Source organism: Centruroides sculpturatus, unplaced genomic scaffold (genome assembly GCF_000671375.1).
Source record: "Centruroides sculpturatus isolate CEXI.00-Female unplaced genomic scaffold, Cexi_2.0 scaffold213, whole genome shotgun sequence".
In the NCBI taxonomy this organism is placed as follows: Eukaryota; Metazoa; Arthropoda; class Arachnida; order Scorpiones; family Buthidae; genus Centruroides; species Centruroides sculpturatus.
Genome location: NW_019384355.1, coordinates 819,789 through 845,308, shown reverse-complemented (window position 1 = coordinate 845,308; position 25,520 = coordinate 819,789). Strand labels below are relative to the sequence as shown.

The following is a 25,520-nucleotide window of genomic DNA, read 5'->3' as shown; positions in this document are numbered from 1 at the left end:
GACATTCTATATCTTAAAAATTAAATAATGTCACTTACTGAGTAACATTCTAATTTTGAATGCTATTAAATTGAAGCTAGAATATGAAACCTGATTCAGGCTTAGGAAATATGATGAAAATGTTTGTGTTGTTAATAAATGTGTTTGCTGGAAATGCAAGGATGTTGTTGAGAATTACAGGTTAATCATAGTTCCAGCTTTGTTCATTGTTATTCAGTTATTTTTGAATCAGTTTGCAGTCTTATTAGTGAAAAAAACAGCACACACTTCCAGTTATTATTGTACATGTAACATTTTACATTGATTCAAATTTCAGAATCAAAGAACTACTATTGGTAACTGCATTATTAATAATCATACTGAGACTACCTATACAGAACAGTAAAAGTTTATTTCTCAGTCTTCAGTCTTCTTAATTGACTTTCAAAAATTTATAATTCAAAAACAAATGAAAATGTTAATTTATTCTAGAAAGTCAATTAAGAAGGCCAAAAACATTTGAGAAATAAACTTCACTGCATCATAAAGGTAGTCATACTATAGTCAACAAAGAATGTTTGAATATTCTTTCTTCATTCTAATATATTGATCTATGAAAAGGAGTTGGTGATCTGAACTCTTTCCAAACTTTGAATGTCATAGAGCCAAATCCAGCAGAGACTTTTGGAGGACGACATTAGAGTTTCTAAAGGTACAATCTCTAACAACTTAAATGATGTCAAAATCACCTGGAAATCACACAGAGAAAACCAACCTATTCCAAAGAAAAGATGACCAGACATGGCTAGAACAAAGAAGCTCATCGAAAAGGTAAAGAATTCCATAACTTCACCAAATCCTCTGACCCAAATAGCATTGGCAAAGAAGTATCAAGTGTTACCATCATTCATTAATCACATTACAGTATTCATAAGATTTGAACATGAACAAACTGGTAAAGACCAATGTTCATAAGCTATCAGATTACAACAAAAAAAAAAATTACCATACAAGAACAACACAAAACAGTTGAATGAAATGCATTTGGCAAACAAAAGAAGTAAATTTGCTGTGACTTTGGATGAATGTTGTGTGTACCTGAATTTTAATAACACCTAAAAAATTTTCTCCGTGAAACACAGAGAAGATTGGGTATGTTAACATAGAGAAAACTATTCACAATAATTCACTTGCAGATTGTTTGTTGGGAAAAGACCCACTTCTGCTTATTAGAGTATTCTTGATAGTGAAAATATCTGGACAGTACTATATTGATCACATTCTGAAACCATTGTTTGAAGACCATCTGCCATATACTTTATGTACTGCAAAGATATGCACAAAGTGTTTCTGCATCATGACACAACAAGCTCACATACCTGTGGTTGACAGAACAATCTTGAGAACTTCCTTCAGAAAATGGAATTAGCTACAACAATGAGAAGGACATATCAATAAACAGTTGCAATGCCATTCATGTTGACTTCTTTGGCTTTGATTGGCTGAAACAGAAAATGTTTAACCAAAACAACAACATTAGATGGTGTTTGGAAAGTTTCACATAGGAGTGGTTCAATATTTATATTGAAATGGTCAGAAAGCTGATCAATTTGAGAAAATAGCATTGTCAGGCAATTTACAGAAATAACAGAAAGCATGTTGAGCAAATATAAAATATACATAAGCATTTGTTACGTTGACTTCTTTCATAATAAATGTGTTCAAAAATAACCAAAAAAACTCTGATCTATTTACAATCTCATTAAAATAACTGTAGTTTATGAAACTTACAATTTCATTAAAATGAAGATTTCTCTGTCCCTTCCACTTTATCAAGAGTCTTCTGTATTATATATTAGTGAATAAATTTATTTATATGTAATGATTAAGAATAACAAACAGAAAAAAAGTATTTTAATAATTTACAAATGTGACACTACTTGGAAACAAGGATTTGTTGTTTCATATTAAATGTCAATTTAATATGAAAATACAAAGCAATCAAATCATTGGAGTATTCATATCATCTATCATCAGCAAAAATTAATAGAACTAGGATTATTGACATTAATTAAAAACATAGATAATTACTTACAAAAATTGTAATATATATACTGAATTTACTAAATATGTTAATTTATTTTTAAAATAGACTTACGAACAAACCAGCATTTGCTTCCTCTCTCAATTGCTTTACTTCTCCTGTGGAATAATTTGTATTAAAAATATTAATTAAAATTAAAAATATTAATGCTTTTTTTGACTTCAGAGACTTAAACTAACCAACTGCAAGTCCATCGGCGACCAAATTCAACAATGAGTACTAACTGGATAATGATGAACAGAAAAGCTCCAGACATTCCTACATATCTCCAAACTTAAAATAAAAACTAAAATTAATTATTCAGAGAATAGGCAAACTTAATTCATTTTAATTAATCTCAAAATTCTTTAAATATATACTTTTGAAAAATAATAACCTTTACTGAACCAATTTAACATTTCTGGTGAGAGAAGAAAAATTGAGAAGCAAATGCCACACAAAAACAAAAATTTCCAAAGCCACATTCTAAAATTAAAAATAAAAACAATTATTAATTAGAATAATGATATTAACCTCTTTTTCATTCATTATTAATAGAGATGCCACGGATATTCGGCTACTATTCGGTATTCGGCCTATTCGGCTACTTTTTTTAATATTCGGTATTCGGCCGAATAGTATGCAACATTCGGCCGAATACCAAATACCAAATCATGAAAAAAACCGCACATATTACTCAAAAAAACGTATTTATTTTAATCATAAATTATTACATTTAATACTTAAAATCTATCAGTGGTAAGTTGTAATGAATGAAAACAATTTTTTCACATTTGTTGATAGCAAACGATTGCGCTTTTCCTCATAAACTATACCTGCTTCTGAAAATAGCCTCTCACTATATACACTACTGCCGGGAGACGTAGATAAATCTTAGCGAATTCTGTCAGGCTTAGATACTGTTTTGCGTTTGCTGACCACCACTTGTAAAGGTGGTCAGCAAACGCAATCCGATCTAGGCGAACAGTTTTCATATAAAGTGATACAGTGATATTTTTTAGTAATAATTAGTAACACAATTTGATGTAACAATGAACAAATAATGCATGTTGTGACATGATCTACTCGCAAATAAAAGAAATGTGCCCGCAGTGTCGCTACCGCACCCACCGCAATGTATCAGGTCGTAACATATCACCCGCTTAATGTACACATATTTTGCCGAACATTCGGCCGCCGAATATTCGGCGCTTCGGCCGCCGAATATTCGGCGCTTCGGCCAAGAGCGTAGCCGAATGTTCGGTATTCGGTATTCGGCAAAATCACTATTCGTGGCATCACTAATTATTAATGATAAACACAAAAATTTGATTGTAAAAATCTATTTTAGTACAGGAATGAATGTCATATTCCAATGTAACTTTTCAAGTGTTACAAAAACATTTGAAAGTTAGTTAAATGCATGTTATCAAAACTCAAAAAAGATTTTAATTACAGTCGATTCCACTTAATTAATTGGGACACGTTGGGACTAATCCATTTTAGCCCAATTAAGCAGCTGCCTCAATTAAACAAACTAATAATAAATTCTAAAATAAAAAATGTAATATGCAGGTAAATAAATAAGTAGGTAAAAAAATAATAATTAGGTTCCTATTTTAATTCTTTATTAAACCAAAATACAGGAAATATTTGTACTATAAATTTGCCAGACTCAGGATGATAGATAACTGATTTGCATCACCCTAGTGTTGCCAAATACAGTATCAGTAGTAATGTACACAAGGGTTGACCGTTCGATTCATTCCTGATCAAACGATTTTTTTCTTCCTTTTTAGCTTGAACATGTTCTAACTAAAAAGGGTTGTCCAAAAGTCACCTTATGGTCTTCCTTTCAGCACAGTTTCCTTTACTTAGAGATGAGCCACTTCAGTGGAAGCATCCGTAGAATCTGCCAGCTCCGGATGCTGGTCTCAACGATCAGATGGCTGCTGTTCAAATCTAGACATAATCATGCGCACAATACCTTCCAAAACAACTCTAGCTGTCTTCCAACTCAGTCTAGAGACCTCGAAAAATTGTCCGGGACTTTTTGTCCCTTTGCTTATATGGGGATCGTCCGGTCCAATCCAGAGCAGTGTCAGTAGCTCGCATTCAGGTCCGCATCAGACAGGATCCCCGTGCGATACAGGATTCCACTATGCTGACCCCCTCCTATTCTTTGGGATATGGCCCAATTAAAAGGAATCAACTGTATTTGATTTTTGTTCTACTTGTTCTATATGATCATAATTCAAATTTATTTAGCAATTAAATATTAAATGAATTATTATAAAAATTTGTATATTTTATCCATTATGTTTTGAGATTTCTAAAATTTTACATGAATTACTCAATTCAATTCATTATTCCTTAAGGTTTAAAACCCCCTGAAATGAGGGAGAATACATTAGTTAACATTTTGTTTAACAAATTATATGAAAACAACATGTGAGTCGATACATCTTTAACAAAATAATACCACTCAATATCATCTTTATAAATAACAAAAGTAAGGTTATAATTAAATTTCCAATCTAATGTGTGAAAATTTAATACAAAAAAAAAAGTAAATGTTGTAATGAATAACTACTAGTTTTACAAAACTGACACAAATCTGAACTGAATAAAAGAATACCGATGTTTTTCCATTAAAAAATTCTTAAATTTTTTAATGGAAATAAAAAATTCTTAAATTTAATTTAATTTAAAATTTTTAAACTTAATAATTTAAAAATTATTAAATTTAATTTAAAAAATTCCAATAAAAAAGAACTTATTTAGCCAGAGTTGAATAAAACATTTTTTCATATTAAAACTGATGTTCCAATTATAAATTGCTGGAGAGTCAGAAATAGCCAGAAAAACAGAGTACCTATTTTAGCTGAATTGTTTCTGAGTAAATATTCTTGAAAGTTATATAAGTATGTCTCCAGATAAGATTCCAGCAGTCTTAAAGAAAAACCTGCTAAATGCAAAATATTGTCAAGTTGAGTATACCAGTTGTTATGTTTCTTTTCACTAAGTTCTTTTAACTTTAAACATGCTGAATAATCCAGTGAAAGCAAGTCTTTAAATATCCTTCTTATATAATTAAGCATGCTTTTTAATACATTAATCCTAATACCATGAAGATTTAGTTCTGCTTTCAAGGAATAATAAGGTATGGAGTGATCTAAACTAAATAGCTTTTTATAATACATCACATGCAAGAGCATTGCCAGCCAATTGGCCAGGGGAGACAAGATGATATAAATTGATAGATGATACGAATTGCATGTAGGTAAAATAAAAACGATTTGTAAAGTTTTAATCATTTACTATGTACTAGAGAAGAAATATCTTAATAAAAATATTTTTTTTTAAACTTACAAGAAGCCTAAGAAGATTATTTTAATTAAAACATAGCATTTAAATAATTTTTTCAAATTTCTAGAGGGGCAGCTGTCCCCTCCTGCCCCCTGATCATATGTAATTTTGATCATATGTAATTTTGATCATATGTAATTTTGGTAAATTGATAAATTGCAAAATGCCCCAACTTTGAATTCCATACAGTGTGAGAAAAATTTTACATGAATTATTAATATCTTTACATTTTCCTTAAAGTATTTTTACTTTGATCTGGTAATAAGTCTTGTTAGGTCATAACTACACCCATTGCCAGAAAAAAATTCTTTAGCAATTTCACTAATTAGTTGTGAAAAATGTTAATCAAATTCAGAAAACTTTGGCACAATCATATTTTATAAAAATACTGACACTCTCGTTTCTGTATGTAAATATTTTATTATGATTCTCTACATTATTCCAGCAGAAACCATTTAATACAACTTAATGAAACTAACAGTTTTGGTTATGCGATATACTTCTTGTCTAGTCTAATGTTCAAATATACAAGCGCTAAGATGGCTTTTCTTTTCCGCTGGACTTATTACACCATCAATGAAACGGAGGACTAACTTTAGAAAGACTTTTTATTTATTTGAGTATGCATTTCGGATAATTATATCCCTTTTCAACTCTTGTGTTACAACTATACAGGGAAAATTAGCATAATGTATACAAGTTAACAAAATTTTACCATAATGTTACAAAATTGTAAAAGAACATTAGGAAACTTATATGGATTGTGAGAAATGCAGGAGTTGTGACATTAGATAAAATACGGATGGTGATTATTGATTAACAGGTATAAGCTACAATAATGGTTAAATTGGAAATGATTTAAAAAAGGGAACGATTAACATAGATGTAAAAATTTTTTTGAACTTACAGTGAACATGACAGCCTGGTACTGTACATAGTGTTGGAAAAAAACATTCCAGTATACATGACACAATGAGTTATTATAAAATTTGGGAACCTTGATCTTGGTTACAGTAAGGGTAATAGAAACCTTTTGGAACAACCAGTATGATGAAGTGAGGTTAGTGCACCATTAAAATAAAGGGAACAGAAAGAGATTGTTTTAGTTTACAGTAGAGTTTCACAGGGTGGGATGGTCCACAAATTGTAAGTGGGAGAGGACCTCCTTCACTCTTCTACAATTCCCTAACCCCTCAAAAACACCTGTTTTTCAATCCTCCCTTCCCTTACATCCACCCCATCCACTACTTCTCTCCCCTTTTCAAGTTGATGCCATCCTAACGCATCCTCTCCCAACGTTAAGTTAAACTTATATCATAAATATCAATGACCAAAAGTCAATAAATTTATTACTTCAAATTTTAATCGCATAATCTATATATAGTATGCTTAGAGTTGAGATAACTCAGCAATTATTTGAAAAACTTGAAAATATATTAAAATCTCAAATCAACTGATACAGTATCCATAACATTTAATTTATATTAGAAATCAATTTTAATAATTTGTTAATAATAATTAACTAGAATAAAGCATGTTATTTATGTTGAAATTAAAAGTTTCAATTACAGAAAATGTTTCAAAATCAAGCCACAGACTGAACAGCAACAGCTGGCAAGATTTCCAGTTTCGATATCCAATGTTGATACTGGCTAGTATCGATACTTTAAAACTACATGTGATATTGGTATTGATACTTTTGTTACCACAAACATCCCTGGTATAAAGAATTTAATATTGTAAGTACAGTAGAGCATCGATTATCCGACCCCCGATTAACCATCACATCAGTTAACCAACAGTTCTAGTCGGCAAATTCAAATGTCTGCTAGTGATGTGGTGCTACAATATTTGGCTATGTCTTGGCTACTTTAATAGTATTTTTATGTGTTTTAGCTGGCAACATGGCTCAACCATGAAAGGGAGCCAGTATTTAAACGAGGCTTAATTTTCTAATTTTTAATGATACAATAGCAACGATTATTATTTTTTAAAAATTTTTGTTAGGCTTAACTCGATGAAAATACAATGCAAAGTAGGTTAATAGCGATATACTAATATACTAATTACATGAGATATACTAATATATTATACTAATAATGTATTTTTCCATATTTTTCGGTTATCTGTTTTTTCCAGTTATCCGACCAACCCCAGTTTCCAATCGAGTCAAATAATCGATGCTCTACTGNTAGTGATGTGGCGCTACAATATTTGGCTATGTCTTGGCTACTTTAATAGTATTTTTATGTGTTTTAGCTGGCAACATGGCTCAACCATGAAAGGGAGCCAGTATTTAAACGAGGCTTAATTTTCTAATTTTTAACGATACAATAGCAACGATTATTATTTTTTAAAAATTTTTGTTAGGCTTAACTCGATGAAAATACAATGCAACACGCAATGGAGAAAAATTTCGACATCGGATACGTTAAACTATTTTTTCGTACGTAAATCAGTTATACAAAATAAAAAAATAATTTTTAACGATACAAGTCTTTGTTAGGCTTAACTCGATGAAAATTCAAAGCAACACGCAATGGAGAAAAATTTCGACATCGGATACGTTAAACTATTTTTTCGTACGTAAATCAGTTATCCGAAATATCAGTTATCCGGACAACCCCAGTCCCCAATTGATTCGGAAAATCGACGCTCTACTGTATTCGAGTATATCCAGGACGTAGCCAAAAAAGTACCGAACACATTAATATCGCGCCAGAATAGTTGCACAAATTTTTAAACATGTCTGTCCGATACGTAAATAGCAAGACATACCGTCTGGTTTTATCATGCCAAGAAGACTTGTCGGGGAAACAAAAATTTAAATGTCGTTAGAGCATTTTTCGAGGTGGAAAAATTGTCGCGTATCGTACGCGATGCCAACTTTTTTTTAGCATCTAAGCCACGGATTATAGACAGGAAATTAGGAAAAATTTTTAGATGANTAGGTTAATAGTGATATACTAATATACTAATTACATGAGATATACTAATATATTATACTAATAATGTATTTTTCCATATTTTTCGGTTATCTGTTTTTTCCAGTTATCCGACCAACCCCAGTTTCCAATCGAGTCAAATAATCGATGCTCTACTGTAAATTAAAAATTTAACATACATGGTTAAAATAAATATATATAATAAAATAAAATAGAATCAAACAACATACAGCAAGTATATAATGGCAATTCTTCACTTCCAGACATATTTAAACTTAGATTAAGGTGACCAGATTTTAACATTGGTGAAGCAGGACAAAACTGACAGGGGAAGTGGTTGTCTTGTTAAAAAAAAAAATTGTTTTAGAGCAACAAAATTTTATTATCAAAGAATGCAAAATTGTATTGTATTATATTTTTTAAAATTTCAACATGTGTAAAATTTACAAATACAGTAAGACCCCGCTTAATGCTGATTCAATATAACGCCGTCTGCTCAAGCCTGAAAAAAGCTCAAAATTTATGCCAATTTAAATTATCGTGGCATTTCATTGATTCGTATATAATACGATTATTTATGAACACAAACCAATCAGCAAAAGGTGGCAAAATGGTGTACTTTCTTTAAATCTATATTTGTTTGGTGCAATTTTGGAAAAAATATAACATCACAGATGCCATAGGAAATGTCAACTTTGCTTGGCAAGAATTAACTGATAAATGCACAAATGAAGTATGGAAGAAGTTACAGCCGAAGGTATCCAAGAATTCTCAACAAGAAGAACCTATCGCTGTATCGTTAGGTCGACCAAACTCAACCTAATCGATATAGCAGGACTAGGAGATATAGACTGGCAGGATATTGAGGAGTTACAGCAGGTTTCTGGTGAGAGCCTTACCAACAACAACCTTCGAAAACTGGCAGAACATAGACTTCATGTGGAACTGGAAAATAGAGATTCTGAAAACAAAGAACCCAAAAAATTTCTCTACAAATTTCCTTAGTAACAGTTTGGTAAGATTACCGAAATCGTTGATCAAATTGTAATGAATGGTCCAGATTTTGAAAAGTGCAAAAGCAAAACGAAGCATTTTGGATGCGATCTTCTGCTACCAACATTTGCTTAAGGAAAGAAAAAAGCAACAAATGAAACTTCACGACTTTATTACAAAAAAACAAGAATTTCAGAAAAGCCAGGACCTTCATCACAAAACTTTATATTTATTTCTGTGTGCATATGTTTATATGTTATTTAACATATATTATTATACAAATTAATATAAAAATAACTTAAATAAAATTAAAATTTATTTATTTTTGATCACGTTCCCCTATCCCTATTTACTCTGTTAAAATGACCTTGTTTAATGCTGTTTTGCTTAGCGCTTTGTTATCTAGGAACACATTCCGTATTAAGTGGGGTCTTACTGTATAATAAATATATATACTATTATAAATCTTTAAAAACTCTATTCTTTAGCATATTTCTCATTTGAGTGAATTTTTTTAGTAGATTGCTATCGTTATTTAAACTGTCATGAAATTTTTCACAAGAATTTGTTAAATTCTATTTCACACATAACATGGTTTCAAAGTCTCAACACTTACTTGTGATTTATGATCTATATAATAATAATACTAACTTGTATTACTTTTTCTCTGAATTTGCCTTGAATTTGTCACTTTATTATTGTAATTTTATTATTATATAATACTGTTGTAACCAAAATGAACCTCAGCCCCACTGCTAGCAATAGAACAATGCAAACCGATATACTTACTCTCGCTAGTCACTAGCTTTCTAAGGTGGCAACAGATGAGAGCTCTGCACCATGTAACATGCAACAAACAAAATGTATACTTGTTTGGACAGCCTGTGAACATGCACTGCTCCATTGTTGCAGCTGCCTCAAACCATTTTCTGCTGGTCTTTGCCATAAACACAAAGGATTTTGTTGGTGCAGCATTCTTTATTTCCGATGCTCACACACATCATTGTTCTTATATGTATGATACTAAATGATCTTTACAAATCTTAAACACAAGTTTCTGATACATAATTGACAAAAACATCTTTCCAAAACTCAGGACTTTTTTAAAATGTCGTGGGACAAATTGCTAAATGTCGGGACTGTCCCACCAAAGCAGAAGATCTGGTCACCTTAACTTAGATATAATCATTTACCTAGTTACTATTAATAGCAAAATAATCACCCAATTAATTAGTGAGATAGTTTGGTTTAGTATCAATAATACATTGGGCTTTGGGATGTTTATTATATATATATATATATACACACACACAAACACACACCATGACAGGTAAAGCAATAGTTGGCTTAGTACTGTAGTGGAAGAGTACATAAGTCGTGGGGGTAGTTGTCCCCAGCCGGCACCATGAGCAACTGTGAATGCTTATATCTAAGTTTAAATATCTCTGAAAGAAAATAATTACTCAGAGATCCTGGTGGCATAACTGATATAACAGCAATATGTGTATAGGTGCTTAACATTTACTATATACAGTAGATCCCCCTATAAGACGGTAGATACGTTCCGTTCTTTATGAATCAATTTTGTAGGAATCATAGTTTACGGACTACGGCTGTTTGAAAGGTTTTCTTTCATAAAATTAATCGATTCTAGACTAATTCGACTCAACATTTCCAAAATACGTATATTTTTTTGAAAATAATCCGTATAAACTACGTTATAAACAAAAAATTGTAGGATTGCTTACCGAGTGTGTACCGTTCGACTACGCCCGTTGCTAAAGCTTGGTTTCGTCGCGGAACAGCGCATCAAACCGCGGCCGCGATTTCTGATATTATTTTTCTGCGAAAACTTCGTTGACCTTTGGAGACATCCTTAATATAAATAATTTTTATGGCCGTTAAATAAGAAATGTTTCTTTCACAAGAAATGTATAAAATTACAGTACTGGACAGACGATAGGTCGCCTAACTCGCCGTAGCGTGACGCTAGACGGCGAAAAATATATATTTAATTATAATAAAGTTACAATAAATTAAGTTAATATATAATTATATATACAGTACCTAATTTATATATAATTAATATATAATTATATGTACAGTACCTAATTTATATATAATTATATGAACAGACGATACTAAACTCAATTTATCCGCCTAAACGTCCGTAGCGTGGCGCTACGGACGGCGGGAAAGTAGTTCGGCTGCCCGATGACGTTTTACGTATTATAGGAGTTATTTTTACCGTTGTTTACGGATACTGCCACAATTTTTATAGGAATCATAACTATAGGAAACGGTTTTATAGGGGGATCTACTGTATTTAATAACAGTCCCAAATAAATGAAAGTAAACAGAACTGGATAAATAACCTCATTTTGTTTTAAGATGTTGTCCAGTAGTGAATGCCATGATGTCGATATGGAATCAGCATCTTTGCTGTCAATGTAATTTGACATGGGAATTGGTGGGTTAAGGGTTTTGACAAATATTCCAATGTCTCCAAGGTTAATTTTGCAATTATCATATATGCATTTTATGATTTTGGCTTCATCCCATTTTGTTATTATATCTAGTTCACTTGCATACTGTACTAGAGAAGTACTAAGCTTATTGTTTCTAGTATCATATTTGTGCTCTGAAATCCTTTGTGTCAACAATCTATTTGTAGAGCCTATGTTAGCCTTCTATCAAACCTGCTGTCAACCAGCAGTATGAAGTACATTCCAGATGTTCTGGTATGATTGATCTTCTTGGTAAATATTTTGTATACTGATGGATTACGTTTATATACTAAATCAGATTTGACTTTTTTGGATATGATTTAATAACTTTGCTCAATCTGGGATCAAAGTCAATCACAATGTGTTTTCATTGTTGTATTTGTGGTTGTGTATTTACAACTCTAGTTTTCAAGTTTTCTTGTATTGTGTGGGTTAGCCTGTCTACTAACTTATAAAAGTAGCTGTGTGCTATAGCTATGCATTTTAGACATTGTAATTTTTGCATTACGTCCTTGAGGCAAGAGCAATTGGTAAACTCTCTTTAAATTAGTGCACAATATACCTATATAAACATCTCAATACCCAACATTATTAGTTAATGCCAAATGATACCATAATCCATTGGGCTATTTCCTGCTACTTTACTAAATTTAAAGTAATTTGTTACTAGAGGTAGATGTTAGGCACCATCTCTTATTAAATTTAATTAATAATGAAGCTGAGAAATGACCCAATGCATTGTGGTATCATTTGGCATGCCTTAAATACCATTTTCTTATAAATATCAGTCATTAGACATTGAAGAGATAAAGAATGGTTGTAGATTAGGCTTATGTTAAACCTTTGTAGTTATATGACCATTTTTAAAATGGACATGTAGGTTAAGAAAGTGGGCTTCTCTACTGCCTTCTTGATCTAGTTTTAATTAAGTCTAAATGGGTTGCTATTGAAAATTTGTANCGTTTTCTTTTCGATGACATATCTGCAATATTAAAAGTAAATACTGTATTTAAATCGTGATCAAATTTTCAAGAAACAAACGTTCATATTTAATTTGGACTACTACTGACCAATGTTAACAGACTACCTATTGTTTAAAAGGCCCTCTGGTGGCATAAGAAGACGGAGTAAAATAAAAAGCAGTTGAAACTGTATTTTTATGAATAAAAATTCGACAAACTATTTGTTGTTTTATGACGAGTAAAAATTTTGTCGCATTCGCGGTTTTTAAGTAATGCATAAACCTTTGAAAAGCGAGGCCCTTCGGACCACAAGGCATAAGCGGTGGCCCACGTTGCCCATGCCTTACGCCGCCCTTGGTCATAGAAATGATGTAATTTGAAAATAAAATTTTTTATAAATACGTATGTCAAGTTATATTTTTATTACGACGCAAAATATATTTAAGAGTTTACGGCCGCCACTGTGCCGGGTGAGATGTTGTTGAAACAAAAAAACTTATACATTACATCATGTACATAAACAGTATCTTAATTCGCCAAGTGCAAATCAGCAAATTTGTAAAATTTTTGTTTATTTTGAACAATCCGAATAATCAAGAATCTGGATAATAGAGGTCCGGATAATCGAGGTTCTACTGTACTTTAAATTTAATTAATAATAATGAAGCTGAGAAATGACCCAATGCATTGTGGTATCATTTGGCATGCCTTAAATACCATTTTCTTATAAATATCAGTCATTAGACATTGAAGAGATAAAGAATGGTTGTAGATTAGGCTTATGTTAAACCTTTGTAGTTATATGACCATTTTTAAAATGGACATGTAGGTTAAGAAAGTGGGCTTCTCTACTGCCTTCTTGATCTAGTTTTAATTAAGTCTAAATGGGTTGCTATTGAAAATTTGTAAAATATTATGTATATTAGGTTGGGCAAATAGTTGAACATGATATTGATAGAAAACTTAATTTGAATACTACAGATATCTCCAATATTGCATTATATATACAGACAGCACTCTTTAGAACTGATTGAATCTGCAACAAGAAAAGGAATAGACTAGAAACCAAATGTGTTTGAATACTTAAGTAATAACTACACTTAAGTGTTGTGGCGTTACCAATATCAACTTTTAGCAAATGAAAATGTTCGCTAGTATTTTCAGTAGCATAAAGTTATCGTCATCAGGCGAATATTGAATACAACTATTGAATTTAATGTTTTCAAACAATGTTTGAAATTAAATATAGCATGTGGATGGAATATAACACATGCTATGTTTTAGTTTGAATGCTTCTTTTCTTAAAAAGAATGAATATAATTATTGGTTAGTCTATTATAGTTAAAATAACAGTATCTAATAAGAAGACACCATAAAATTCAAAATTTCAAGTTTCATTTCAAAAATTTAGAAAATTGTTTCTCTTTTTACTTTTTGTTTTACTTTATTAATTTATTAATACAGGCATACCTCGACTTATGTCGTTTTGAGTTATGTTGTTCCCGATTATACGTCGTTTGTCAAAAAAGTATGTGGTAAAGTAAAAATCGAGTTTAAGTCATTTTATTCGACTTTACGTCTGTCCACCACAAATATTGAAGTCGTAATATTACTAGAAAAACGTTTAAAGCACATAAAATCATATTAAAATACATACTAGTATGTTCTGTATTTACGTTACGTGCATTCGTAAATTTAGAATACTTTTTTCTGTACTATATTAAAAACTAAAATTTATTTGTTTGTAAGCTTAAAATAGATTTTTATTAACCATATATTATTAAAAATGCATTAATAAATAAAATACAGAACCGGGAATGGTAATTTATGGTTTAGCCTAGTGACAAGTAGATTCGGAGACAAGTAAATTCGACTTACGTCATTCTCCTGGAACCAATTACCGACGTAAGGCAAGGTATACCTGTATATTGAAATGAATAAAAATAAATAAAACAATAACTTATTTAATATTTATTAATTAACCAAATAAGTTATAGGCCTACTAAGAGACTTTGCACACTTGATCAAAAATTTATAAATTTGTGAATAATAATAGAATTTGTAGCCTAACCCCTGCTCTCTTTGATTCCTTCACTAAATCCCTATGTGGCAGCCCAATCCTTTTGCTTAGTTTGTTCACTTGTTCAGAAATTTTGTGACAATTCATCAATTCCCAGTACTGCCATTTCTACTGTTTTTTTGTGATGGAAAAAAATGCCACAATGATTTTAAGCTATTGAGGAGAGGCTCAGAAATGTATTTCATGTATTTCAATAAGCTTTCACATGATTATTCTGGGGCACTAAAAAATATCTCCTGTACGGCCAAGGATCCATTTTTGTGTTTTATTTGAACAAGGAAACACAATTTTATTTCACAATGACAGATTGCTTCTGGATGCAAGAAACTGTAGATATTGAAAAAATAAGTAATTCTTATGTATATACAGAGATGTGTAAAAAAATTTCATTACATGCTGCATCCAGTGCATTTGGTGTTAGATAATAATGAAAACAGTAATAAAACTGCATAAAACCACCTTGAACTGTTGTAAATAATAAAAAAACAAAATTTTGATATTTTTTATCCATAAACTAAACATATTTATTTAATGAATTAATTAAACCCAAATAAAATTGCTTTTAACACAACTTGTAAAAAGTAAAAGACAAGTTTACTGTTGTATCTATTATGAACAAAAGGAGAAGTTAACAACAAATTTGAATCAAAAGTGAAAATGTGTATGGTAATAATATCTGCTAGCACTAATATTTAGTGGGGTTGTCCAACCTTGGTCATTCCACAGCACTTTTATACAACCAAAAGGACAATACAATCACTCATAATGTTACAGGTGGTGTAAAACACAATTTAATCAATAGCTGATTCAACTTTGTCAAGTTACTGTGTAATTGTATCAGTCTTTCAGAAAATGTTGGGGTGATGAAATTTTTTTTGGCCACCTGTGTATAGTGTACGTATAGTATGTATATATAGTTTCTATAATGCTAATTTTAACAAAATCTATCAAATTTTGTGAAAATTGGTATTTTTCTGATTTTAATGAAAACTTGAAATACCCAAACATTTGATAGTCAGCAAGTGATAGTTGCTGTGAAATGAGATGGAGCATTTACCTACAAAGAATTTTTGTTTACCATATTTTATTTTTATTCTTTTGTTTTAATTTTTACTTTCTGGCTCTGTTATATATAACAGAGGAAAAGTATGGCAATTGGTCAAAACATGATCCCCAGATTTTTGCATTTTTGGACTCGGGGACATTAAAATAACATCAAGAAATGCAAAAACTTTAGGGGTTTTTCATTATGTATGGGTATGTGTGGGGTGGCATGATTTTGTTCACTCTCTTTGAAGCTTAATAACTCCTGTACTTTTTGTCAAAAATTTCTGAAATTTTGCTGGTTGGTTTGTTTATTAGGGGAATTGATGCTACTAAATTTTGGTGATTAAAGGTCAAGAGAGATAAAGGCAGTTGCGTGTATATCTCCAGTAGGGTCAAACTTAATGATTATTTTACTTGTTATTAGCATTTACAATTTTTTTTTATAAAACCTTCAAATTTTATCCTTACACTCAAAATTAAGCTTTTTGCCATTTTATAATAGTTAAAAATATAAAAAGTTTTTTAAATAAAATATTATGACAGATGGCACTACCAGATGTTACCAGGAAAGTTAAGCAACTTGTTGCTGGATTTTTAAAATTTAAATTAATTGGTATTTGCTGTTCTAAGACTTTATATTACATTCTATTACTGAATTTCTCCACAACACCGTATTAACGCAAAATTAATCAACCACAAACCTTTACGGTGCGAAATTAAATACAAAAATCCGGTTAAAAAGTTCCCACAAACGTTTTCGAACCCACTTAGGTTCTTCTTCAGGTGAAAAAACTNCACACCACACCACATACGGAACATCTAAGATGGATAGAGGCAATGTCTATATATAAAGCGGCCCGAAACAACAGGTGCATTAATAATAAGGAGGAATTATCTCTATCCCTAGCGTGGGAAATGCTTATACAGGACAGAGAAAATATTCTATAAAAAGAAAAATGTTTACATCGGTAAAATACGCATGCGTATTGATGACGACAGCGGCAGAATTCATCGTATTAGTTGATCGTTTCTCATTCAAATTTGGATTCCATCGAATGTTTTTTGAGTATTTAAGTTTTTTCACCTGAAGAAGAACCTAAGTGGGTTCGAAAACGTTTGTGGGAACTTTTTAACCGGATTTTTGTATTTAATTTCGCACCGTAAAGGTTTGTGGTTGATTAATTTTACATTCTATTATTTCATTTTGTTTGATTCTGTATTTTAACTGAACATAGTCTTTAAAAAAAGGCCAAAAACATTTGTAATTAAACTGTTTATCTGCTAACAAAGGATTTTGTGTGAATTTTGACACCAATTTGATGCACTTTCATACACTACAATGTGTGAGAATGGAAGCTACTAGATGTATTAAACTTTTTAATAAAATATTAAGTTTATTGTCATATTCTTTTGAGTTATATTGGTAGACTCAACAAGAGTTAAATTTTTTTTGCCCAAATGGTTATTAATTTCAACTTCTTCAATGTCCACAGATGTATAATCTAACAACAAACACTGTAAATAGGCTAACTATCCATATAATAGCAGTATGGTAATTACTAAGAAAGCACTGATCATATGAAATGGGATAATTGCATCTTACCAATAAGAGGCCAATGCCTGGCTTACAGAAAACAAAAGGAAGTTGGCCATTAACATTATAACCTAACAATAGGTATGTGTTTGAATAACCAAAAACATCACTTTGAGCTTGATGAAAAATCATGGGAGGTCCCTATTCACAACTACAATTATATCCACAATTTTGTTAGTCAAATGAATAATGTTATTTGCAAAAGCAATTTGACTGACAGCAAGTGGGAGTCCCGCAACTGAAAATTTAAAACTAAAGTAAAATTCTACACTTTTATTCCAGCAAATCTGTTTAATAACTAAGTTGGAAAGTATTCACAGTGACAAAATAAAAATAGGATCAAACTAGCTTTCAAACAAAATTCAACCATATATTAATTATTAATTAACTCTTCACATCCAGATGTCAGTGATTTGTTTTTAGAGTGAGCTTTTGCAATTTGGGATTTCCCTTGTACATGATACCATCGACAAGTCGCTATTACATCATTCTGAGTTTCGCACTGAAAGGTATAAACTGTAATTGTTTTGAAATTAAATTTTATTTTAGCGGTGTTTTGTTCATTTTTATAATAAGTAGTTGTTTTGGTTTTATGCGATTTTAGAAAATTACGGAACATATCCCTACTTTTTCAAGGCAAGTAAAGTCTTTTTTTATGCGAATTTTTTATATGCGCTTTTCTGTAGAATGTATCCACCGCATAAAACGAGACCTTACAGTATTCTTTTCATTATTTTTAATTATTTAATTAATATTTATTTAATGATTATTAATAATATTCACAAATAAAATAATTTTGATTATTTGTATGAGAGTAAAACTGCCAAAAAAACTTATATACGAGGGGGGACAAAAAAAAAACGGATTTTTTTGTATAAAAACTTTATTTATTAACTTTTTTACAAAATTTCTTCAGTCACTCCATTAGATGTGATGCACTTGTGAAGTCTTTTTCCCCACTGTTTGAAGCATCTCTGGAACTCTTCGACCTTGATATCGTCCAGTGCCTTTAGCGAAGTTGTTGCCTTTAGCGAAGTTGTTTTTACCGCCTCCACATCATCAAAATGCTTCCCTTTTAGATTTTTCTTCATTCTTGGAAATAGAAAAAAGTCGCACAAGGCTAGGTCTAGTGAATATGGAGGGTGGGGAATGACAGGCCATCCCCAAGAGAGATCAAACAGTGGGTCACTCGTAAGGCCATGCGTGCGGGGGGCGTTGTCGTGATGAAGGAACCAGTCACCTGATCGCCAAAGTTCCGGACGTTTCCTTCGCACTTCCTCTCGCAGATGTCTTAACATTTTTTTTAATGCATTTTTTCAATGTTTTCATCGTCTCGAGATGTTGAAGGACGCAGGCGGAACAAAATAACAGTAAGAAAAACACAACACTACGCTCAAATGTAAACCTACAAACTGATGCCATTTGCACAGCTGTTTCGTGAAGGTCTACTAACCCCATGTAATGGGTTAACTCTCTACTACATCTACGAATGGCAGTGCACTCTCAGTTCGGTTTTTTTTTGGGTCCCCCTCGTAGATGCAGCAGATTTCAAAAATAAACTGCATTTTGGGGCTGCCCATAAGTGACGTCCATACTGGAGGTAGAGAGAGGGAGTGAACTTCAACGGACATCCATTTTATTTCATTAAATTTTACACAGTTTATACATTTTTATTATACACTTTATTATTCATAAAGTGATAAAAATTTTGAGGGGACTTCAGTTTTGTTGGATGTCCGAAGAGGAGAGGAGGTTATGGAAACTTGGACAAACTAGGAAAATGAGGGGGGAGTAAAAACTTCAAGAAAAATGTGGATGTAATTTATGGACAGCCTCTTTCCCACCAAAAACAGCAGAATGATTTTTGTAACATACTGCCATCTATTGGAAAAAATAGTGAAATAAACACTTAACAACAGTGAATGCATTAGAGAGGTTAAAATAAAAATTTCTAGAGCATTTTTCACATCAAACATGACATACATCAAAGCTTAAAAAGCAATCACTGCATATAAACATATGGTATATGACATTGACTGAGAAGGGTTCAAAGAAGTCTGTAATTTTCTTTTTTATACCATTACTTGCAGTTTTCTTCTGAATCATCTCAATTTCAATAAAATTTTCTTCTAAATATTTTCTCACAATACTTAAATAAAACAATGATATTTATGAGAAACAGGTTTCAGTGACATGTTTAAATGGACTAATTTGCTATCCAGTGTTCTATTAATTGGAGTCCTGCTACATGTAAAACGTACAGGAACATGAAAACGAGTACTCTCGTAAGAAAACTGCTCCCTGATCCGATGTTCTGTTAAGTGCACGACTGTATTTTTAATTTAACAATATTTAGATGATGGATTTTATATCTTATATAGTGTTTGTGTTATTTCTTTGTCATTCCATGCATCAATCTTTATTTTCAGCTATTGTAAAATTTAAAGTATTGAATTCATTTTATTTAGAAAATTAACAAAGAAAGTCGGCTTCTGTCAATGAAAGATCTATTATCTTGAAAAACATTTAAAAGAATTGAAAAAATTATACTATTGTTCAAAAATACTAGTCAATGTTACAAAACAAGTTTTTAATAATTTAACAATAAAACAATAATTAAATTAAATTAATGTAAATTACTTTTCATGTTTTTTGTACTCTCTTAAACTTATATTTGAATTTTAATATAATTTAAAATTCAAATTTAAGCTATGACTTTAAATCTAGTAAATCATAAATCTAAATTAACAGACTATCTTCAAGCTACTTTTAGACTAATTTTTCATTAGTTAATTTAATAAAATTTAAACTATATAACTGTTTATCTTTAGGACAAATTTCATTATTTAATTCATAAAATATTAATTTAAATGTAACCCAAAAATAACTTACCAGTAATAATTAGATTTACAATTTACTATTAAATGGAGCTATGGTTATATTATGTAGGTCTAGATAAATATTTACCCATTATGTACACCTGCTCTCCAACTCTGACTAGTAGAGACTCCTATTGTTAATACTGCCAATAAAAAGAAAAAAGATGCCATGGTGAAAGCAACTCGGTAAACGGCCAAATATCCTATTAATAACTGGCAGTTTTCACCCGCTCTGATTGCCACACAAGTTACATTGTATGATGGAAACTGTAAAGGAAAAGAATAAAATAATAAACAGAATATAAAAAATATCAGAAACAATGATTTACTCAATTTGAACTTTACTTTTTCAATAATTTTTTCCTGAATTTCATGACTTAGCATAAGAGACATAACAATTGCACTAAATAATAAAAATAGTGTGTACATGAGACGTGTGGAAGTAGATTCATTAACTGTTGGGCAAATTCTGCAACATAAACGACAGGTACGGCAACCACAACAGCAACCAAGCTGAAAAAATAATAAAAAATCTAATTATGGTTCTTTCTGTAGTTTACTATATTATATCTAATATATAATCGAGATGGGTTGATAATAATAATAATAATAATAATAATAATAATAAGCGCAGAGCCCAAACGGTTAGGAGTTGAAAGTTGAAATTTGGTACACACATAGGGTACGTCACGAAAACGCACACTAAGAAGGGATTTTTCGAAATTCCTCCCCACGGGGGAGAGAGAGACAGGATTAAGTGTTAACACTTCCATCAACAATGGAAGTGTTAAGTAACAATGGAAGTGCCAAATAACAATGGAAGTGTTAAGTAACAATGGAAGTGTTAAGTAACAATGGAAATGTCAACAATGGAATTGTTACGTAACAATGGAATTGTTAAGAGAAAGCGACGTGCGATACGCAGATGCAGTTTTTTTCATTTTTGCGGGAAATCGAACATATTTTTAGACCCATCTAAAAATTCTCTAATTAGTCTGGAAACAAGGGGACCCAATTCTTGCATTCTGTGAAAACGGGTAAGGTTGACTGTAACGTAATAATCTTTATCTTAGTTATCGTTACTTTTGCCCGAGCAATGCTGGGCCCACCTGCTAGTAATATAATATGTTTTGAAGAACATTCACAGCACTATTATACAGTAGAGTCCACTTAAGAAAGAACCCTCAGGATTGCTGCCCTATGCTCCCTTATCTGGACTGCTCTCTTATCCAAAGTAACAAGATCACCCAGGAGGTTGTTCACAGTACAAACATGAGTTACTGCAACTGTTTGTGCAATAAACAAGCTAAAAACATTTACTGAAAGAAGTCCATAATTTTTTATCGATACTACTACTTGCAGTTTTTTTCAATCTTTTCTTCAATCTCATAAAATGTATTTTATTTAGCAAAACTTTTTCTAAATATTTTCTCACAATGCTTAAAATAAAATGATACATTTTTCTGAGAAACAGAGTTTGGCAATTTGTAAAAAATTTCTGTTTGGTCTTTGTCTCATTCAATTTCATCTTTCTCTACTCATTTGCTTTTAACCATATGGCATATTTCAACAAATCTCAACAAATACTGTAGTGTAGTGAGCCGTATCATCATGCATCCCAGGTGGTGATATATCACATGATTAAAGAGAGAACCTTATAAGTCTTCCTTAGAACAGTGCTGTTATTCTGACTACTGTTCTAAAAAACCACCAAAACAGAACTTGTTTAAATGAACTGCTCTACTGTCTGGGCTGTTAATGGGAGTCCTATTACATTTAAAATACTGGGGAGAAAATTAGGAATGGGGAAGAATACAAGTGTTCTCTTAAGCGAACTGATCCTTATCTTCTTAAGTGAACTCAACTATAGTTAGTCTAATCATAAATATTCAATTTGGATCAGATAAATGAAATTAATTTTTCTCTCTCTTTAATTTAGGTAATCAGTCTGCAAAAAATAATCATATTAAAACGATAAAACTTTCCTAACTTTACAGTCATACTTTCTTTGCAATTCAAAAATTGGAATTATATATTATCAAGTATACACAACTGTTATTTTATAATTTAATATCATCTCACATTATTATGATTTAATTTTGTATCTGTTCAAAAGGTTTATTTATATCTTCTATTTTATTAAATTACACCCACTTCATCAACTTACAGAAACTTCAGCACAAAGAACAAATAAATGAAAAGTGAACTGATGTTTTCAATTGCTTTGAGCAACCATCAGCTTACATTCCATTTTTTGCTCCAAAACATTCTTTTAACCTGACAATGGTTGCTCAATGTAATTAAAAGCATACATATAATACACATCTCAAAGCCCGATGAGTTAATATAACAATCCAACAATCGCCTGGAGCATACCGTATGGCAAGAGGCGGCTGCGGTTCAACCCCTGCCCTGAGTCAGTTATTTTCTTCCAGAAGGTTCTAAATTATTTATTAAATTATTAAAATTATAATTATTAATTTATATAAGAGAGGACACTTAATGCTTACCTCTAGTACCAAATTTGTTTGAATTAATTATTTGATTAGAGCCATATTATAGCCCAAATATTTAGGTGATCATCGGATTATTATATTGAAAACATTTGTTCACTTTTCATTTACTTGTTTTTTGTGCTAGATTTTTGATTCTGTGAGTGATGTTTATATTTGTGATCTTATTTACTGAGTATATATTATTTAAATATCAAATAACATTTTAATTTTTCTGAAATTAAAAATAAATGGCTGATAAACTATATAGTGGATAAAGAATTAAGTTAAAAATTACACCTTTGTCAATCTAGCAAAAATTTAATATAATAAAAACAAACATTTTCAATCATTATAAATGATTGAAACCGTTTTTATTATATTAAATTATATTATTATATTAAAGCTGAGCAACGAGGATACCAGAGGGGGGAAATAGAGAAGCTTATTACATTCTTCCAAACCACAACACGGCATTCTCCTAGAGTGGACCAGACAAAAAGAATGGTGCTAAATTACATTGCTAAGGCTAATAATCTTCATATTGTATACCGACATAATCCCACTGTTTTCAGGCTTTTAAGAAATCATAAAATGAAGGAGGATTGGAATTCAAGGACAGGTGTTTATTCGATGCCTTTACACGACCAGCGATTCAATTCCGACCTTGTTTATGTGGGTGCAACTATGTGCAATTTAAAACAAAGACTCAAGGAACACAGGTATACAATCAATAAGAATCTTGACAGCACTGTTCTAATGACATATGCAAGACAACAGGATGTCAATGTCCAATGGGATCAGGCAGTTATTAGCAAAACGACGACGAATAGATACACAGTGAAACAGCTTGAGAAATTGGAAATATACAAGGTGCACTTGAGAACTGGTTGTATAAACCACAGAGATGCAGATGCATTATCTACCACTTGGAGGTCATTTTACAATAATTAATAATACTAAGGTGATATTATATACAGTAATACCTCGACTTACGCGAACCCAGAGTTATGCGATTTTCAAATCTCGTCGATTCGTCTTTTGTTTGAGCACCACACAGCTCTTGATTACTCACTCCCCCCCACACTATTGTTCAGCTTACATGTTCGGATGTGTCGCGCGGAATCGACACATAGCTACAATTTATTTTATGTTATTTATTTCTGTGTTTGTTATATCTACGGAGACTTGAGAGACTATGTGATGATTTCTTGTAACCGTGAACAAATCAAAAGACGAGATAAGATTAACAAGAACATTTATTAGCTTACATACATCCCACTTGGCTTTTACACAAATTGTGAAATTATACCCTGACTTACAGGAATTCAACTTACGTGGTCATCGCTCGGTCCCACCTATCGCGTAAGTTTGGGGTATTACTGTATTATATTTATACTTTTTCCTTATTTATGATATTTTATTTATCCATATTTAATCTGCAAGGATATCTTCCGTTAATTTTTATATTTATTCCATAATCATTTTATGTTCTATTTTAATGTTCTATTTTCTGTAACTGATGAAGATCATTTAAAATGATTGAAAACGTTTTTATTATATTAAATTTTTACTGGATTGACAAAGGTGTAATGTTTAACTTAAATGGCTAATTTTATAGAGTATATTTACAACTTAAAGAAACATGATAAATGATTTACCACTTTAATCAAGATAATCATCAACAGCATCTATCCACCTTTGCTCACAAGTAATGAGAGAATGAATACAAACTGCATGCAATATGATGAGGAATTCCTCAAAAGCCTGATACACATGACTGTTTATTGTTTCTTAGTTAGGAAATGATCCAAATATTTGAAAATAATGAGTCTATTAACAAAAAGTCATTAACCCCTTCTGGGTTCTTCATCAGGATAACAGCTGGATCGAATAGCGATTTCAAAAAATTGAATGAATTCGAACTTGAATCGTTCCATTCGCTTAATCCGTCACGTGATATGATTGAAATTGTTCTATTTTGACAGTCGATGTTCAAATTTAAGAGAACGATCCAAAACATGTTATTGAGATATAAAGATTATTTAATATTCTCGTGTTCCCTAATATCATTTATTTTTAAGGCTCAATATAATTTCGTTATCACTCTTTATGGAGTAGGTTTTGCCACGCCATGGAAAGGCTGATCTCTTCTCTTGAATTAATACACTCGGATTTGTCATACGCCCTAAAAATTTCCATCTCTTCTAGCCATTTTAGTTGGTGAATATGTGGTGTGGAGGCAATTATCCGTGCTGCATTGAAGTCCGCCACTATTTCGGGATCAGTGGCATATGTGGAGAGTGAGGTTGTGTGCCTGTTGTGCTGTATATCCGAAATATGTTCTTTTAATCTAACCTCTAACGAGCGTTTAGTTGATCCCACATATACCAGGTCTCTGTTGAACCTGTTATCCCTTATAGGAATTTTATATACTCCTGATATCCTCTCCATCCTGGGTCCGTCTTTTTCATTACGTAGGATGTCAAACAAGGTGCTGCATCTTCTGTATGCTATGTTAACATTTCTTTGTTTAGCAATGGTGTTGTACAGGGACTTCAATAGCGGGTTGAACTTAATGGGTATCCTC

The 25,520-nt window shown here is 31.4% G+C and overlaps 1 protein-coding gene across 3 annotated transcripts in view; it reads right to left on the bottom strand.

The window, feature by feature from the left end:
* Positions 1–37: 37 nt before the first annotated feature.
* The window catches only part of LOC111639485 (serine incorporator 5-like), a 28,585-nt gene continuing 3,102 nt past the window's right edge, over positions 38–25,520 (bottom strand). The window contains exons 2-7 of one of the 3 annotated variants that reach the window (XR_002759073.1): positions 20,784–20,951; positions 20,527–20,705; positions 14,717–14,759; positions 2,460–2,548; positions 2,263–2,356; positions 38–2,181 (exon numbers count right to left, since the gene is read on the bottom strand). Coding sequence is in view for 2 of the 3 variants with exons in the window: in XM_023385380.1 (XP_023241148.1) it covers positions 2,112–2,181; positions 2,263–2,356; positions 2,460–2,548; positions 20,527–20,705; positions 20,784–20,951 (600 nt within the window). In the remaining variant the exon portion in view is untranslated. The remainder of the gene's footprint in view (positions 2,182–2,262; positions 2,357–2,459; positions 2,549–14,716; positions 14,760–20,526; positions 20,706–20,783; positions 20,952–25,520) is intronic. The other 2 variants (XM_023385385.1, XM_023385380.1) reach the window with 2 other exon arrangements.